Source organism: Schistocerca americana, chromosome 2, assembly GCF_021461395.2.
Source record: "Schistocerca americana isolate TAMUIC-IGC-003095 chromosome 2, iqSchAmer2.1, whole genome shotgun sequence".
NCBI classification, from domain to species: Eukaryota; Metazoa; Arthropoda; class Insecta; order Orthoptera; family Acrididae; genus Schistocerca; species Schistocerca americana.
This window is the reverse complement of record NC_060120.1, coordinates 537,227,502-537,239,873: the sequence shown is the minus strand read 5'-3', so window position 1 is coordinate 537,239,873 and position 12,372 is coordinate 537,227,502. Positions and strand designations below refer to the sequence as shown.

General features: G+C 36.7%; 1 protein-coding gene across 1 annotated transcript in view; it reads left to right on the top strand.

Moving 5' to 3' along the window:
• The window catches only part of LOC124594874 (alkaline phosphatase 4-like), a 107,205-nt gene extending 97,657 nt beyond the window's left edge, over window positions 1-9,548 (top strand). The window contains exons 6-7 of the mRNA XM_047133342.1: window positions 6,784-7,022; window positions 8,340-9,548. Of these exons, the coding sequence (XP_046989298.1) occupies window positions 6,784-7,022; window positions 8,340-8,577 (477 nt within the window). The 3' untranslated portion in view covers window positions 8,578-9,548. The remainder of the gene's footprint in view (window positions 1-6,783; window positions 7,023-8,339) is intronic.
• Window positions 9,549-12,372: the final 2,824 nt, after the last annotated feature.

Below are 12,372 nucleotides of genomic sequence, written 5' to 3'. Positions count from 1 at the left end.
GGAGGGAGCAATACACTTCTTGACTCTTTGGTGAAGGTATGTTCTCGAAACTTTAACAAAGCCCCGTACCAAGCTGCTGAGCGTCTCTCCTGCAGAGTCTTCCACTGGAGTTTATCTATCATCTCCGTAATGCTTTCGCGATTACTAAATGATCCTGTAATGAAGCGCGCTGCCCTCCATTGGATCTTCTCTATCTCTTCTATCAACCCTATCTGGTATGGATCCCACACTGCTGAGCAGTATTCAAGCAGTGGGCGAACAAGTGTACTGTGACCTACTTCTATTTACGGCTGAAATCATCGATGAAGTAAGCACTTTATGATCGCTGATTCCCTGTTCTGCATTAACTGTTTCAAATAGTTCGGGTCTGTTTGTCACCAGGAGGTCTAATATGTTGTCGCCACGAGTCAGTTCTCTGTTTAACTGCTCAAGGTAGTTTTCAGATAAAGCACGCAAAAAAATTTCACTGGATTCTTTGTCCCTGCCACCCATTACGAAAGTTTGAGTCTCCCAGTCTATATCCGGCAAATTAAAATCTCCACCCAGAACTATAACATGGTGGGGAAATCTACTCGAAATATTTTCTAAATTATCCTTCAGATGCTCAGCCACAACAGCTGCTGAGCCAGGGGGCCTATAGAGACATCCAGTTACCAAGTCTGAGCCTGCTTTCATAGTGACCTTCACCCAAATTATTTCGCATTTTGGATCTCCGTCAATTTCCTTCAATACTATTGCACTTCTTATCGCTATAAACACGCCTCCCCCTTCACTGTCCAGCCTGTCTTTGCGGTATACATTCCAATCTGAGTTTAGGATTTCATTACTGTTTACGTCTGGATTCAGCCAACTTTCTGTCCCTAGTACTATATGGGCGTTGTGACCGTTTATTAATGAGAGCAGTTCTGGGACTTTTCTATAGACGCTCCTTCAGTTTACTATTAGCACATTAATATTGTTATTCCCTGTTGCATTTTGCCTACTCCTACCTTGCCGCGTCTCAGGAGGCATCTTGTCAGGCCTAGGGAGGGAATTCTCTAACCTAAAAAACCCACATGTGCACTCCACATGTACTCCGCTACCCTTGTAGCCGCTTCCGGCGTGTAGTGCATGCCTGACCTATTCAGGGGGACCCTACATTTCTCCACCCGATAGCGGAGGTCGAGAAATTTGCACCCTAGATCTCCGCAGAATCGAAATGTGGTGCTACAGAAGAATGCTGAAGATTAGATGGATAGAACATATAACTAATGAGGAGGTACTGAATAGAACTGGAGAGAAGAGGAATTTGTGGCACAACTTGACTAGAAGAAGGGATCGGTTGGTAGGGCATATTCTGAGACATCAAGGGATCACCAATTTAGTATTGAAGGGCAGCATGGAGGGTAATAATCTCAGAGGGAGACCAAGAGATGAATACACTATTCAGATTCAGAAGGATGTAGGTTGCAGTAGGTACTAGCAGATGAAGAACCTTACACAGGATAGAGTAGCATGGAGAGCTGCATCAAACCAGTCTCTGGACTGAAGACCACAACAACAACAACAGAATCAGCTCAATCAATCTTAGTGGTAACTTGTCCAACTCAGAAATGGTGATTACTATGCCAATGAGCAATGGAGAAACTGACAATTCAGGAAATCCCCTGCAGATAGAGATTGATTTTGTCAGAGAAATAGTAATGGTATTCATTATCTGTCAAACAATGAGACAGATAAAATCATTTCTGAATGATTTTTGAACTCATTTCTACAAATATTTGATGATAGTATTTCCATTAGAAGATGCAAAGTGACAAACAGACAGGCTGTAAAAAGAAGGTGTTGGAAAAGAAAAATTCTTGGTTTACTAAAATGCTGTCCAGTATGAAAGATCGTGTAATGATGCTGTCAGGCATATAAAATAATACTAAGTCTGAAAACGCAAAATCCTTGTATGTAAGATGGAGAAACAATTATAAAAAAATGTGGTTACTGAAGCAAAAAAGTCGCACAGTGCCCGATGCATTGAGAGTTCTAAGAATAAATGCAGAGCTGTTTGGAACCTCATAAGCAGTGTGGTCAAAGAATCACATAAGGTCAAAATCAACATTTCTCCACAAGAGGTTAATGATTATTTTATTAAAGCTTTGGAGGAAGTTAACAATAGCATCATTAAACCAGATACAAGTCCATCAGAACTCTTAGAAAAAATTGTCATGGAACACCCTACAACAATATTCTCACTTTCTCTGAGATTACTCTTAGTATTGGATTAAAAATTATAAGGAACTTCAAGTCATCAGATAGCAATGATATTTATGATATGTCTTGCAACTTGCTGGGAAAATCATTGACTCTATTCTTTATTCATTGACTCAATGCATAAATAAATGTATATCAGAATGATACTTTCCAGAGGAGCTAAAATTATCTAGAGTGGTTCCTGTGTACAAAAAGAGTGACAAAAACAACCCTGCTCGTTTGAGATCTGTATCAATAGTTCCGTTCCTGGCCAAAATAATAGAAGATATCATTTACCATCAACTGTCTGTTCATTTTGAAAAACTTGGAATATTTAATGTAACACAATATGGATCTCGCAAAAAAACCCACAGTTGATGCAACAGACTCTGTAATTAAGTACATTATTAAAGCATTTGAAGAAAAGTGCTTTGCTTGGCTTCTTTCTGTGATCTGAGTAAAGCATTTGACTGTGTAGGATATGACACACTTTTACAGAAACTCCATTTCTATTGCATCAGGGATAACAACCTAAAATTATCTCCAAAACTATAGGCCAGTTGTGCATATTGACAAAGAAAAGTCTACCGAGAAACTAACTAAGGTGGGAGTTCCACAGGGATCCACATTGGGATCATTGTTGGTTTTGGTAGTGATTGATGACCTACCCTCCTTTATAAGTTCAAATACAGTGCTATTTGTAGATGACACTGCCTTCCTAAATTATAATAATGATCTGACTAAGCTAAAAGATTCTGTTGACAATACACTTGCCCAAGCATTATATTGGTTTGAGTGAAATAGGTTTCTCCTGAACAAGAAGAAAACACAAAAAATGGTAAGTAGTCTAAAGGAGAAAAGTGGTTGTAATGATACCTGTTACATAATCTTCTTGGTAGTATACCTAGATGACAAATTGACCTGGGAGTGACACATAAAATACATTAGTGTTAAATTTTACTTATTAAGATGTCTTAAGGAAAGTTGTCCAACAGCCTATGTTAAAACATCTTAATTTGCATTTTTTAAAAGTATTATGTCATAAGGACTTATTCTCTGGGAAAACTCAAGCCATGTTCAAAATATATTACTGCTGCAGAAGAAAGCTATCAGAGTCATTACATGCTCTCAACATAAAGCACATTGTAAGTCCTTGTTCTCTGAAAGTAAAATAATGAGACTGTCATGAATCTGTATATATACAAAGTGTTAATCTATTCAAAAAAGAATCTGCATGACATAAAACATAGAAATAATATTCACGGTCACAACACAAGAAAAAAATAAGTCCATACTTAGATCATACCATAAACTGTCAAAGACAGTAATGGACCATAAACTATGTAATAAGCTTCCTCAGATGGTACAAAACCTTCCAGAGTGTGCATTTAGGAAAAAATTAAATAAATGGCTTGTTGCCAACCACTTTTATGAATTAAAATAGTTTTTTAATTGCAACATGGAACTGTAAGCTAGCAACTGACAAGCTATGCTGTTCTATTTACTAATGTAATGATTACACCCCATAAAAATTTTGTCTATTGCCGTAATGGCCTAATGACAATAAAATTATCTTATCTTACCTTCCTACCAAAATCACGTTGGAAATCTTTTCTTGTGAATCACCTGCTTGCAAATGGCAGCTCTGCCAACGTGCTTCCCTTTTACACACCATGTACACAATACTACCACCATCTGTATATGTGCATATCGCTATCCCATAATTTTTTCACCTCAGGGCATACAGGCACTGTATGGTCTAGAAGTGATTAATTGAACAAATAAGAAAAGGAAAATGGCATTGATAAGGTAGCATAGACAAAGTATACTATCTTCCCACTGATCATTTGTGAGCAGCTGAAACTGTGTCAGACTGAGACTTCTACCTAGATAACTATTTTTGTGGCTATGCTGTATTAATGCAGCTGCTGAACTCACCCTATGCAGCTTTACAAAGTTTCAAGTTACCACTGGCTCATCTCCTTCCATTTTAAGCTGTGTAGAGACTCCTTCTCATGATGATTTTGTGCAGCTAGCAACCCTTGATGCATGAATAAGTAGAGAGTATCAGTAGACCCCACCCTCAGGATTAAGGGTTAGGATAAAATTGATCTTTTTTTTCTACTCTGAAAAGGAACCAGTGGAAAGTGACAGATTTTCCTTAGTCAGTTAGCTGCATGATTTATCAAGAGCAGTTTTTTACTGTAACTGATAGGTGTGTTACACTACATAAACCAAGAATCTGAGAGGCTTATTGGTCCTGTTGGTTACAGTGTACTCTTCAATGGAAAGGACTCACCTGAAATAGCAACTCATATTCAATGATATGGGAGCCTGGCAGATCTATTCCAACTGATGAACAGTAATAGGTATTACTTACTGAACTCATTTATTCCCTCTGCCAAATTTTGTATTGTAGTAAAGGAAATCTTTGGTTTTATTTTTTTGTTCTGGGTCCATTAATTTTAGTTCCTTATAGATACTGTTCATTATGACCATGTACCTAATAGCCAGTAGGTTGACCTTTGGCACGGATAGCAGTGGCAACACAACATGGTGTGGTAGCAGTGAGGTCTTGGTTGGTCGCTGGAGAGAGTTTGCACCACATGTGCTCATGAAAGTCACCTAATTCCCGTAAATTGTGGGAAAGGGATGAGCTCAGATGCCATGTTCAGTCGCATCCCAGATATGTTGCACTCCTTGAACCACACCATCACATTCCTGGCCTTGTGACACAGTGCATTACCTTTTTGAAAAATGCCACTGCTGTCGGGAAACACTATGATCATGAAGGGGTATATGTGGTCTGAAACCAGTGTACAATTGTCTTTGGCTTTCATTGTGCCTTGCTTGCGCTCCACTGCACCCATTGATGTCCACATGAATGTTCCCAAGGGGGTAATGGGGCCACCATCAGCTTGTCTTCGTCCCACAATACAGGTGTCAAGGAGCTATTGCCTGGATGGGTTTGTATCAATAGTAGATCATTGGTTGCAATGGTCTGACAGATCAGTGCATATGTGACACAGGAAGTGAAAGGAGACTTCTTGTCAAAAATTTTGGATTTGAATGACTGTAATTTTTATGTTTGGCATTAAATTATGAATAATCTGCTAAAGAAAACACATTTATATCTCTAAATTTGGGTCAGTTATGACAGGTTGACTATCTGTGATGGAAAAGAGGTGTTTCAAGATAATGTGTTTCAAAGTTTCACATTATTACCATTGTTTAACTGAACATATTTAAGAAAAAAATTCTGCATATATATATTACTCTTCAAATGTTTTTGTCAAATGGTACAGAATTCTCTTAGTTAACATTACACGCTATGTGGTTAATCACTTCAGACCTATAGTACATTACAGTGTTCATTAATTTAAAGACAAGTAAATTGGCCCAACTTCAAGAGGAATTAGTGAACCCTGAGCTGCTTTTTTTTAGCAGAATATTTGTATTTTTATTCTATGTTATGGTCAACTGCAAATTGGCAACATATGTAGGCATTTATAATTGTGATATAGAAAGAATCAGCCTGTCTTTTTTGGCATTACTATAGTCATAAATTGTTCTTCTTTTATACATAGCTATTCTGAGCTCCTTAAATGCCTCTAAAATTTAGGAGATGCTATTTTGTGAAGAATTACACACATAGCTGTGAGATTGGAAAGGGGCGTCGTGTCAGGTCAAAGTTATTTTTCCATAACCACAAGGTAACCATTTTCAGAAGATTGACATCAATTGCTTACAATGCTCTTACTGAATCTTGTTGGTTTCAAACAACTTTTAAACTGATACATGCATGTACAGACTGAAGTAAATTAGTATAATACACAAAAAACCAAGATGGATATTTTTGACATTATCATACTTTTTTGCTTGTGCTGAAAATTTTATTTTTTCAACAAGAGGTCCCTTTTCACTTTCCATCTCACATATACTGAATTACACCAGGCAGTTCCATACAAACCATATTATCACAATGATTTTGCTGCATAACTTATAGCATGCTACTACTCGTGTTGACAGATACAGTTCATTGCCGAAAATTTACATTAAATGGAACCTGACCAAATTTACATATTTCTTGGGTCATTGTGTTCTATGGTTTGTCAATACCTGTAGTCATTATGGAGGCACTGGCAAAGAGTATTTGTACTAAAATTACTGTGGAAACAAAAGCATCATTATCACGATTGAATATAATACATAGTGAACTGTAACTTCATGTAGTGTTTAAGTTTTTAAAATCTGTAAGGACGTTTTTCCTGTTTTCATGATATTTCTCATGTAAAAATAATATAGAAAAAAATAAGAATAGGCACTCATTCATCTACTGATGAGAAATGAGTGGTTCATCGGAGTCAGATAGTAATAGTAGCTATTGGGTAGTTATTTTAGTCTGTGTACATGCTGCCATATATGACTACAAAATTTTAATTATAATGTTCTCAGGCAATAATATATGAGTGCTGTGGTGGTCAACCTTCAAATGATTCCATGTCACTAATGTGAATTACTTCACATTCATGACGATTAATAATGCCTTTAAATTCCCAGGATACATTGATTGTGGTGACAGCTGACCACTCTCATACAATGTCCATAAGTGGATATCCCAACCGTGGTACTGACATCCTTGGTTTTGTCCACAATGATGGTGAAGAGCCATATGAGACACTCACATATGCAAATGGTCCAAGCTTCTATACTCATCGTAGTAATGACACTAACAGCACATGGGTGAATGTAATGGAGATGAATCGGAGTGCTCCGACATACCAACACTTTTCTCCTAGGTAAGCCATGCATGCCATTCATAGATACTGAATCTATGTTCACAATTAATGATTAATTTCAACAAGTTTATTAACAATCTAGATAACATCATATTACAGTATTACCGGTTTTGGCTAGATGCAGTCATCTTCAGACTTGTAACCCTGTAAGCTATACATGTAATGCTTACTAACTGCATATGTTGTTAGTGAAGCATTTCATATGTAAGTTACATGATCATACATCTGAAAATAGCTGTACTTATTATGAGGGCTATCCAGAATGTAACAGACGTTTTGAAATAAAGAATTAACAAAATGGAAAAATCTGATTTTATTGTATACATTTTAAAGGTACACTCTTAAGCTATTTTTCTTCATAATAATCACTGAAATTGAGGAACTTACCATGTCGTGGCACAAGTTTTTCAATACCATCTCTGTAGAAATCTGTCACCTGCAATTGCAACCATTAATTTATAGTGGCATGCAATTTGGCATCAGTGTCAAAGCAATATGTGTCAAGCCATATCTTCATTGCTGGGAAGAGCTGGTACTTGCTCAGCACCAAATCCGGGCTATATGGTGGCTGATTATAAACCTCTCATCCAAAACCCCATAGAAGCTCTCAGTTATGATTTACTGTGTGTGTTCTGATCACCTGCCTCAATTGTGTCAGTGTTTGAAAACTGGTTTACAGTTTTTTGCCAACAAAAATGTAGTCATAAAATGCATCTCACAACTGGAGGGATTTTCTATTGCAGTGCACATTTAAACACATTAGAGGAAGCAAAGTAGCAGAGACATGGTCCACATGCTACCAATGCTAGATGCATACTGAGAGTATGAACGTTATGGCACCAAGATGGTGGCTGTAGGCCCTATCAGGTCCAAGATAGAATAAAACGTTTGTTGTTTTCCAGATAGCCATCATACATGTAATTATATGATAAGGTTCACAGTCTAGGTAGAAATAGAGTTCTAATAGCATGTAAAAAATGATCACAGTTTATCTCTGACAGTCAAAACATCATGTTAATGAATGTTTAAAGGTGTGTAAAATGTTTACACAGATAACATGCTGAGTGAACAGCTAGCAAGTCTTTAAATAGCAAAAATGTTAACAAACCAATTATGTTATACAGCAGATTTTTTTAACTGACTGGTTATCCAGAGTCTTTGTTACGACACCAAGTGAATAATAATGTCCAGGGTACTTAGTCATGTGAGGATATCACATCTTTATATTGAATTTTTATCTACACATTATACTAATACCCCATTTTCTTTAAATTTCTTTTTATTTGGAAATAACTACAGTTTCAATTGTTTTTGCAGATATTTAAAAGATGAAACTCATGGAGGAGAAGATGTTGCTGTCTACGCTGTTGGTCCAGGTGCCTATCTCTTCACTGGTGTATATGAACAGAACTATTTAGCTCATGCTATGGCTCACATAGCAAATATTGGGCCTGATGCTATGGTTTCTTCTGCAAACACTGCACACATGTACAACTTCAATGTAACTGCACTTGTTTCACTCCTTGCTTCAATATTATTAGGCATCTTAAGATAGCCTTGACTCATTTTCATGTGTGTGATGATTGTAACAGAAAATCACAATCACTGATTACTTATGGAGCCATTCATGCAACATATGTACAACATAAACATATCAGTATTAAAATTCATAACAGCAGAAGCTGTTACTTAAGACAATTTATGCAAATTGAAAGAGTGAATGGAAACTTATTCTCTCACATGCAGAGCACCTATGTGCCTGCAGTACAGCATTTGTAAAACCATAAACAAATTATATTACTCAGCTACTTTATGTAGTTCTACTGTGCAGACAGGAGTAACAGTTAAAGTCTCTGCAGAGTTATGTCATTCTGGTGCATAAATTAGATTAAAAAATTGTGTCTGTAATGATATTAAAATAAAAGTCCATTCACATTTCTAAGACCATTTGTTGCTGCAGGCAAGTTTACACAACTTCTTTGAAACAGTAAAATTACATTTTTGAAAATAAAATGTGACTGTATGTGGGCAAATACAGAACATTAGAACCAAAAGTTTAAAGGTATACACATACCACTTCTGAAATTCTACTACAAAAAATTTTATTCTGACATGTTACAAATGTGAAAACAGTTTTTAAAGCTAACATTCTGTGGATGAAATTTGCATTTTACAATGGTAAAAAAATTGTGTATTTCACTTAAAATATATGATCAACTGTTGCTATTGCTATTATCATCAAACTTTATTTCTCTAACAAATTATTTCACAGCAAAAACTGATATTCATATTTTCAAGGTGCTTCTAGTCTGTGACTCTTCTAAGTTTAGTATTAAATATCTTATATCATTTCTGACTCTCAGGACATGCTGTTTATCATATATGGCTTTGGTGTTCTGTGTTTTGTAACTATATTCTGAAAGAAAATAGCCCAAAGAAATTACATTTTTTTTACCCCAAATGTGGTGTATCTTACAATATGTTTTGTATGTTTACTATCTATTACAACACTGTTTTGATTGTTAACTAAGAGTTTTTTATTTCTGTCAGAGGTTTTTGGTGTGAGCTATTTGAAGTCTTTGTTCCGTACAGTATCCTATTTCATAAGGCTCACTGAAAACCATACACTTTTTCTAATACTATTTACAAAAAGAATTGACAAACACAGGACCTGTGGGGCACTAATCATTATTTCTCTTATTTGTTGCCTACTGCTTGTACTGTGAGATAGGCTATTTCACACTTTTCATTCCTGTAGTTACTAATGTCCTTTCTCAAATGAGTTGATTAAACAAAAGAAGCTGAGGACTAGGAATTACTCAAATTTTATGGACATACTTAAAAGACCAGAAAACACACACACACACACACACACACACACAGAGAGAGAGAGAGAGAGAGAGAGAGAGAGAGAAATGTCTAGCTATTACTTCCAAAACTGTGACTGACAGAGAAGGTTGAAAAAACCAGCCTTGTGCATGGAGTTTCAATGAAACTCACAATTTGCAGCATTATTCCCAGAACTGATCATGACCCTTTCATTCTGAGTTGATTGGAAAGACTGGACCTCAGACTTTGAAGGTTCTGTGACAAGCTAAGCTGTTACTTCTTGGACCTGCACCGTAGTGTTAAGAAATGTAGTGTCCCCCTAAATGGGTCATGTACATATCAGAGGCTGCCACTCAGGAAGCTGACTGTGTGTGGGATGCACACAAGGATATTTTAGATTAGACAACTCTACACCCAATCCAGAAGCTTCTATGTAAGCTCAAAAGAATTGCCTTGTACAGGTGAGAATAGTGAAATCCTAATGATAAACTGCCAAAGCATTCATAACAATGAGCCAGAGTTTAAAGCACTCACGAAGAACAGTGAAGCTCACATAATACTAGTTACAGGAAGCTGATTAAAACCTGAAATTTTTGGAGAAAATGTAAGTGTATATCAAAAGGATAGGCAAATGGGAAATGGAGGCGGTGTATTTGCCACAGTGGATGAGATACTCATAATTCAAACTGATAGAATCTGAAGCTGCATGTGAGATTATTTGGACAAGATTCAGTATTAGGGGTGGGCATAAAATGATAATTGGATCCTCCTGTCAGCCACCAGACTCATCTCCTGATGTACACAAAAACTTCAGAAAAAGCATCAGTACACATGTATGTAAGTTCCCCTATCATACTGTAATCATTGGTGGAGACTTAAATCGTCCAACAGTTAATTGAGAAAATCACAATTTTGTTAGTGGTGGGTATTATAAGACATCCTAGTAAACATTACTAAATGCCTTCTCTGAAAACTACCTAGAACAGATAGTTAGGAACTCCACTCATTATGGAAATATATTGGATCTGATGGCAATAGATATATCTGACCACAGTGAGGATGATCACATCGAAACTGACAGCAGTGACCATGATGCACTTGTGGCAACAATGATTACCAAATTACAAAGGAGAGCTAAAACAAAAAGAAAGATATATATGTTCAGTAAACCAGATTAAAAATCAGTAGTGCCTTATCTCAGTGAGGAATCTGAAACTTTTAGCACAGGGCAGGAGCATTTACTGGAACTATAGTTCAAGCTTAAAAGAATAGTTGACAATGCACTGGATGGATATGTACACAGATGAGCAGTCCATAATGGGAGGGACTTCTATGGTACACAGTTACTGTAAAGGAACTTCTAAAGAAACAGAGATTACTGCATAATAGTTGCAAAACAAAGTATAGGGCTATAGATAGAGAGCTGATAAATGAAACACATTTGGCTGTCAAGAGAACAATGCATGATTTCTTCAGTGACTACCATAGTAGAATATTCTCAAATGATATTTCACAAAACAGAAAGAAATTCTAGACTTATGTAAAGGCTGTTAGTGGCACCAAAGTTAGTGTCCAGTCCTTAGCAAATGAGACAGGAACTGAAATTGAGGGTAGCAAAGCAAAAGCTGAAATGCATAACTCAATTTTCAAATGTTCATTTACAAATAAAAACCCTGGATAATTGTCTCAGTTTAATCCTTGTACCACAGAAAAGATGAATGAAATAAGTATTAGTGCCAGTGTTGTTGAGGAACAGCTGTAAACATTAAAACTGAACAAAGTTTCAAGGCCTGATGGAAACCCTGTCAGACTCTATACTGAATTTGCAGCTGTGTTAACCCCTCTTCTAACTAAAATCTATCACAGATCCCTTGAACAGGAAGCAGTGTCCAATTCTTGGAAAAAAGTACAGGTCACACCTGTCTATGAGAAGGGTAGTAGACATCATCCACAAAAATACTCTCCAATATCCCTGACACTGATTTGTTGTAGCACCTTAGAATGTATTCTGAGCTCAAACTTAATGAAGTATCTCAAGCAGAATGACCTTCTCAGTACCAACCAGCAAGGATTCCAAGAACATCGATCATGTGAAAGCCAACTTGTACTTTTCTCACATGACATACTGAAAGCTTTGGATCAAGGGGTCAGATAGATGGAGTATTTCTTGATTTACAAAAATCATTTGAGTCAGTACCACACCTACACGTAATGTCAGAAGTATGATCATATGGAATATCAAGTGAAATTTATGACTAGGTAGAGGACTTTTTGGTACAGAGGATGCAGCATGTTATCTTGGATCATCAGATGTAGAAAGTAGCTTTGGATGTGCCCCAGGGAAGTGTGTTGGGACCCTTGCTCTTCATGTTGTATATTATTGACCTTGCAGACAATATTAATAGTAACCTCAGACTTTCTGCAGATGATGCAGTTATCTGTAATGAAGCGCTATCTGAAAGAAGCTGCATAAATATTCAGCCAGATCTTGATAACATTTCAAAGTGATGCAAAGATTGGC